Here is a 7,927-nt window from a genome sequence, read left to right on the forward strand (position 1 = left end):
GTTGCCACCACATCAACGACACCAACAACATCTTCGTCTTCTTCGACCGACATCAGCGACAACCAGCAGCAACGACCGACATCAAAATCTAGGTTTTTTTTTTAAAAAAAAAATTTCCGAATCTTTATTAATTTCAGAAGATAATTTAAATGTATATATAGTTGTTTTGTTTGATTTCATTTTTTTATTTGTATTTTTTTCGGATCTCAATTTGTATTTTTTTTATTTGTATTTTTCGATTTCATTTTTTCGATTTGTATTTTTTCGATTCATATGAATCGATTTCATTTTTTCGATTTGTATTTTTCGATTTCATTTTTTCGATTTTTATTTTTCGAATTGATTTTAGTTTTTTATTTGGGTTGGGCTATTGGTGGTGGCTAGACAGGGTGGGTGGGTGGCGTGGGGGAGGTTTGGACTGGTGGATGTGGGAGGTTTTGAAGGGGGGTCTGGGTGGTGTAGGGTCTGTGGGGTATGGGTGGGGTGGGGTGGGGTGTCTGGGTGGGGAGATGGGTCTGGGTTTGGTTTGGTGGGTCTGGGTGGGGTGTCTGGGTAGGGAGATGGGTCTGGGTTTGGTTTGGTGGGTCTGGGTGGGGTGTCTGGGTGGGGAGATGGGTCTGGGTTTGGTTTGGTGGGTCTGGGTGGGGTTAGGTGTCTGGGTGTGGGAAAATGGGTGGTGGGTGGTGTGGGCTGGTGGCGGGGTGGATCTGTGTAAGGAAAGTGGTGGTTTTTTTTATTAATTTTTTATTTACTTTTCCGACGGAAATTTCTATCGGAATATACCTTTTCCGACGGAAAATTCCGTCGGAACATCATCCCCACCGACGAAAATTTTCGTAGGAACATATCCTACTCCGACGGAAATTTCCGTCGGAACCTTGCGACGGATTTTCACTTAAAGTTAATAAAAGCGTCGACATAACATAATCCGTCGGAATAGACCTTTCCGACGGAATATCGCGAAATTTCTAGAAAGTGTATTCCGACGACGCTTTCCAATGGAATTCCGTCGGAAAAGGGCATTTCTGACGGAATTTCAAGGTTTTCCGACGGATTTTTTCCGTCGATGATTGACTGTGTTTCTAGTAGTGAAAATTTCACTATGTTCTTAACGAGTATTATATTAAATTTTGGATAATTTGTAAATAACCACCCAATAATAGGTCCATTTTTAAAATAACCGCCCAAATAAAATTTATTTTTATTTAACCCATTAAATTAAATAATCACACAGATGACCACCCATTTCAAATTTCCGGTGGAATTTCCATTAGTGGGCCGCACATAATTTATTTCCCTCCCTTTTTTCTCGTTCTATTTCGACTTTCCTCTCTGTTGAAGTTGCTGAATTCACTTTCACTCTCTTCCTCATTGAATTTCCTCATAAAATCTCTGAAAAATACATTAATCTTCTTTGTTCTCCCTCTTTGTTCATAAATTACCAACAATTCTTCAAATTAAAACCCTAATTTTTGAAATAAACCCTAACTTTGTGTTCATAGAAACCCAAGTACTTAAATAACAACACTCAAGTACTTAAATCTGAAAACCACCTTATTCTCCTCCATTGCTGCCACAACAATTCCAACAACAAACAATCAATCAAAGTCACTCATAGAAACCCCAATTCATTAGTACCAAGTACCCTAATTGTGGAAATAACACAAATAATTCGTGCTTTGAACACAAATAATTCGTACTTTGAACAACAAGAACCCTAATTAACTAATCCCCCAATTTTCCCCACTTTCAATGCACCAAGAACCCTAATTTTTTTAAAAAAAAAATAAGAATACCTGTTGTGAATTTAGCTACTGTATTCCTTGGGGATGCGTCTGCAATTATGGGAAGTCTTTTTTCTGGGATTTTGGGAGAAATTGAAGAAGAATTTGCCATTTGATTGAGGGGAAGTGTTTTATGGGAAAAAATCGGGGAGGAAATGAATTAGAAAGAAACAAATAGCCGTTACTAGCCGTTGGGTGGGGCCCACTGACGGAAATTCCACCGAAAATTTGAAATGGGTGGTCATCTGTGTGATTACTTAATTTAATGGGTGGTTAAATAAAAATAAATTTTATTTGGGTAATTATTTTTAAAATGGACCTATTATTGGGTGATTATTTACAAATTATCCTTAAATTTTAATCAATCAAATTTTACTGTCTTACTTTATATATCTTGCTAAGTATGTGTGTAAAAGACAGAGGAGTGTAATCAATTAAATATATACAGTATACTACTATACGGAGTAGTTCATGTTCATCTAGTGTTATTCCTTTTATGACATGTATGATGCAAGTCATGTAACTTCTAGTTCAAATATTTTTGACATAATAAAATACAACCAGAAAGGTGTAATTAAACAACTGAACAAATGAATAAAAAAAATCCCATAAAATATGGAAAAAGGGTAACAACTTAGGACCTTTCCGCGCAGCAAAACGGCCTCCTACTTGCTTTCATATTTTGACTTTAATTGAAAAGGTTTTGAATTATGCAAGTCTATTTTTTTTTTCCCTTTTTTTTTAGGGATTCTGTACAAGTCTGTTTCAAGGTATGATCAATTTATTTGGATGTTTCCCAAAAATAATGATTTTTGTTGTTACTATTGAAGGAATTGTATATAAGAGTTTTAGCTTGAACTAAAGAGGTTCTTAGTGTGAAACGGACGTGGGATATCCACACGTCCGTTCCAACTTCCTTCCCCGTGACAACACGTGTGCATTAATCTCGAGTGCACCATAAAATGGTAGAGATGTCATGGACTCGCTCATTTTTCTGTTCGCCTTTTGTTGTTTTTTTATGTTTCTGTTGGGGTTGGTTGTGTTACATTCCAGCTATATTTTGTACTAAAGCTAACAATTGCACCTCAAAATCTGGAAACAAGAAGAAAGTAAGAGACAAATTGTAATCCACTTAATTATAAACTAACATCAACCTTTTCTTCTTTATACACAAACATGGCATGGCCAGGAAATGAACAAGATTACGAAAAATAAATAAATGGAAATTATTAACCCACTAAATGAGACATGTAATTAAGCTAAGTAGCTAATCAACAAATACAATGACCAAGTTCTAGTCGAAAATGTCGAATGTATAAACCTTTTTTCCTTAACTCAAGTTACTCAACCTAGGACTAGAGGATGAGTAAAGCAATGAGGATGCAGAAAAGCTTGTGTTATTGCTTTCTGGGTAGAAGTTTTCTACATTAGTTAACCTTGATGTTGATGTTCCGACTCTTAATTCGCTAGTTCGAGGGCTCTTATTTCCTTGATCATTTCTTGTTGTGGGTGATCCCTTAAGCAACATATCAACTTTAGCATATTCTTCCTTTTCATCCTTAATCTCTTTGAGCATTGCAGCCACGTCTTTCATTGTCGGCCTCTCATCAGGTGAAGAGTTTACGCATAGTAAGGCAATTCCTAATGCTTGCACCATTTCTTCAATCTCGGTTTCAGGTCTAGACAATAAGCTCGGATCAAGGACTTCAATCCCTCCCCTCTTTTGCCTCACCCAATCTACAACGTGCATCCCTCCGGGAATAGTGGGATCCACGGGTTGCTTTCCTGTTAGGACTTCCAACATTACTACTCCATAGCTATACACATCGCTCTTCTCCGTTATTTTCATCATGAAACCATATTCTGCAGCAACAAATCAGCATTTAGAATTCATCAACATTTAAATAGAACAAATTATAATAACATATGAATATGTCATAATTACACTAACCAGGAGCTATATATCCGTAAGAGCCAGCAACTGTGTTGGAGGAACGATTGAAATCACCATCATCAACAAGCTTCGCTAAGCCAAAATCTGCAATATAAGGCTCAAACTCAAGGCCAATGAGGATATTGTTTGCCTTGATGTCTCGATGAAATATCGGTGGAGTACAATCATGATGTAAATAGGCAAGACCTTGAGCACCACCAAGTAGGATTCGGTACCTAAGTCCCCACTCCAAGGCATTCCCTGAACTCTCATGCAAGAGACTCCCCAAGCTCCCATTTGGCATGTAATCATACATAAGCAACCTTGTATTTCGGTTCCAACAGCACCCTAGGAATCGGACAATGTTCTTGTGGCGAATTGATCCAAGGGTTTTAACCTCAGCAGAAAACGAGTCTCGTACTCCACCCTTTTCATCCTCACCCTTTGATGCAGGGCTTGCAGTTGGCCAAAGCTTTTTTACAGCAATGACCTCACCATTTGCCATATCAGCTCGATAAACCATTCCTGAACACCCTTTACCGATGATATTTGAATCCACGAGACATTTAAGCACTTGATCAACTGAGAAATTAAGCTTCTGGAAAGGAGTGAAATGCCAAGGCCACGAATCACCCAACTCTGAATCCTGCTCGTCTTTCACAGTTTTTCGTGCTCGAAGCATAGCAATAACCCCCATTATAACCATTGCAATTGTCAGGATAATAAGGAAAGCAATGGCTATTTTGAGAATCCTAGCTTTTTTTACATCATCCTTGGATCCTGATGTTTCTGAAGCATTAAGATGGCTCGAGAAGCACGAGTCTTTTCCAACAGAACACAGCTCTTCATTTCCCTCCAAAGATTCTGAAGGAAGCTGCCGGAAGAGCTTGTTATCAGGGAGGAATCCACTGAAGTTGTTGTACGAAATATTAAGGGAAACAAGGTTATCGAGTCCAACAAGTGGGCTTAAAACTCCACTGAGCTTGTTATGTGAAAGGTCTAATATTGAGAGCTTGTTTAATGATGATAACTGAGATGGGATTGGACCAGAAAGCATGTTTTTACTCAGATTGAGAGCGATTCCAAGAGACTCAATATTGCACAATTCACTTGGAATCTCTCCATAAAGCTTATTGCTACCAAGATCAAGCAACTGAAGACTCGAACATAGGCCTAAAGATGATGGAATTAATCCAGTGATCATATTTTTGTTCAAAACCAGCTTATTCAGTGACACAAGACGACCAAAACTAGCTGGGATTTCACCCGTAAATCCATTGGATGAAGCATCCAATACTTGGAGAGAAGAGAGGGATGACAATGTAGAAGGCAGGGAACCCCTCAAGTTGTTACCGCTAAGGTCTAGCATTTGCAACTCACTACAACTCCCAATCTCATCAGGAACTACACCGAAAAAGTGGTTACTAGAGAAATCAAGGAAGTTTAACATTCTAAGACCCCCAATTTCTCGAGGGATTTCCCCAGCTATCCGGTTATGTCCAAGTCGAAGCCTTATCAACGAGGTGCAATTACCAATCTCAGGAGGGAGAGTACCAGATATCTCATTAGAAAGAAGCAGAAGTTTAGTGAGATTTTTTATCTGAAACAACCCTGGAGGAATGCTACCAGTGAGAGAATTATGAGACAAATCAAGAGATTCAAGGTTACTACAACTAGCCAAACTCGAAGGAATGCTCCCTTCAAGCTGGTTAGCCCAAGCAAAGAACACAGTGAGCTTCGAAAGTGAGCCGAGTTGCGGTGGGATCAGACCAGACATCTGATTAGTATCCAACTGCAACTGAACCAAATTACTACAGTTTGACAAAAGAGCAGGAATTGAACCAGTCACATTGTTATTACTAAGCATTAATTCCTCAAGATTAGACAAACCCCCAATTGACAATGGAATCGAACCCGAAATCGAGTTCAAGGAAACATCAATACTCCTCAAACTAGTACAATTCCCAATCTCATTTGGGATAGAACCCACAAGAGAATTCTGCCAAAGTAGCAATTTCTCAAGCTTTTTCAACTTCCCAATTTCAGGCGGGATTGACCCAGACAAACTATTCTCATACAAATAAATATTAACAAGCTCAGAACAATTACCCAAATCAGCAGGAATTACACCAGAAATAGAAGTTGTATAAATAGAAAGTGTTTGAAGCTTTGAAAGCTTACCCAAATTAGAAGGTAATGACCCAGAAATTCCAGAATCAGCAAGACCAAGAACAGTAAGATTACTCAAATCACCAAAATTTTCAGGAATTTTACCTTCAATATCTTTATTACCTCCAACTCTCATCACCTCAAGACTGCTAATTTTCCCTAATTCAGGGGTAAAATACCTCCAATCCAATTATCAAACAACAACAAATTCTTCAAACTCGAGCAATTACCAACTTGAGGTGGGATTGACCCAGTAAGTTGATTTGAGTTCAAGATTAAATCTTGCAGATTTTCAAGCATTCCAACAGAATCTGGGATTGACCCAGATAATGAATTTGAACTAAGATCAATGGAGATTAAAGAAGAAATCTTTCCAACCTCATTTGGAATAGACCCAGTTAAATTACACCCAGAAATAGTAAGTTTTTGCAGAGATTTAAAAGAGGAAAGATTAGAAGGAAAAGGAAGTTGAAGAGGAAGTGACTGAATATTAATTTCAGTAACAAAGTTTTGTGATGAACATTTGATTGAACTCCATTTGCATGGAGTGGGGTCCACTAAATTCCAATGAGATAGCTCCACTGGCGGCGGTTGACCGCCACGGTGGAGCCATAAATATAATACGGTGGCTTCACCATTGGCAGCTGCCGCGGCGGTGGCAATGTAGAAAGAAGTACAGAGAAGACGTAAATGAAAAAAGAAAAGGAGAAAATGAAATGAGAATGAAAAATGGAGGTGTTTTTGGATTGAAAACATTATAGTTAAAAACATTTGCCTCAAATTCCAAACTTTTTCTTCATTGGGTTGTGTTTAGGTTAAAAAAATTTAATCTTTGGGTTCTAATTTCTTTCCTCTGTTTCTGTGTTTTGTGTGTCTTGCTTGGTATGAACTCAAAAACCTCAAAAACCCAACCAAAAACAGAGTAGAAATAAAAATTTAAATAAAGAATTGAAATTTAAATAAAAATTAAGAAAAAGAAAAACAAGTGGGTGAAGGAAGGAATACCTAGAAATTAGCAAGGTTTGCACATTGAATGCCTCTGTTTCTGTGAAATGAGAGTGGGGAAGTGTATATTTTAAAGCAGAGGAAGTGAAGCAGGGAAGAAGACAACTACATTTGTTTTTTCAGTTTTTTAATTTAATATTATTACAGTATTATTTTTTTATTTAATTTTGAATTTAATTAAATAAACATATTAGGACATAGAGATGACCTTAAAGTCTTTAATAAATTTATTAGTAGTGTAGCTGGACTTTGGCTCCTTATTCAACTCTACGGTTTTTTACGTCATCTTTCTTTAAATTAGAATTTTACACAAAATTTATATATCAAAATTAATAAAGTCTCTTACAAAAAAATATTTCTTGTTTTCCACTTTTTCATACTACTTGTTATAACATATTAACAAGAGAGGTGTAATGACTTCTTGATTTTTTTTATAAAAAAAAAAACTTCTTGATTTTACTTACGGATCTTGATACGAGTACCCCGAAGCGTTAGATAAGTAATTAATATATTGCTTAAAATAGTATTAAGTTAGGAATGCAGGACAAAATTATGTGTCGTTTGGTGTAATTAATGTTAGTTTTATTCTAATATTTTCATTTTAAGTTCTCTTATCTAACGCACCGGGGACGCTCGTTAGCTTTTGCCTTTACTTTATTAGAGCATACCTGCGTAAATGCACGGAATATCAAATTATTGGTGTAAGCTATTAACCATTTGTTGATGTTTTATTTTAAGTTTGAGCGATAGAATTTGAGGATTATAGTTTAGTATGGCTTGATTGGGTCTTCAACAAAATTTTGTGACCCAAACTTGAAAATTCAATTTTATTTGACTAATTAGTACAGAGTACATTTGTTTGATTAAATGATATTACGAGAAATCTAATGTAAAATATAACTTCAACTATTAAAATTGTTGATTTTAACAATGGTTTTTGCTGAATCTATTAACTATTACTAAAATAAAACGTTGCTGACGTCATCACTGTCCACATGTCACTCACATAATAAAATTTTTCCAGTCTAAATGCAAG

At 36.6% G+C, this 7,927-nt stretch overlaps 1 protein-coding gene across 1 annotated transcript; it reads right to left on the reverse strand.

The window, feature by feature from the left end:
- Positions 1-2,894: 2,894 nt before the first annotated feature.
- Positions 2,895-6,759, reverse strand: LOC110704738 (receptor-like protein kinase 2). The gene is given in 3 exon segments (XM_021882546.1): positions 2,895-3,647; positions 3,736-6,057; positions 6,060-6,759. Coding segments are annotated over 3 exon segments (3,453 nt in total). The 5' UTR covers positions 6,658-6,759; the 3' UTR covers positions 2,895-3,114.
- Between the last annotated feature and the right edge of the window lie 1,168 nt (positions 6,760-7,927).

This window comes from Chenopodium quinoa, unplaced genomic scaffold, assembly GCF_001683475.1.
Source record: "Chenopodium quinoa cultivar QQ74 unplaced genomic scaffold, ASM168347v1, whole genome shotgun sequence".
NCBI classification, from domain to species: domain Eukaryota; kingdom Viridiplantae; phylum Streptophyta; class Magnoliopsida; order Caryophyllales; family Amaranthaceae; genus Chenopodium; species Chenopodium quinoa.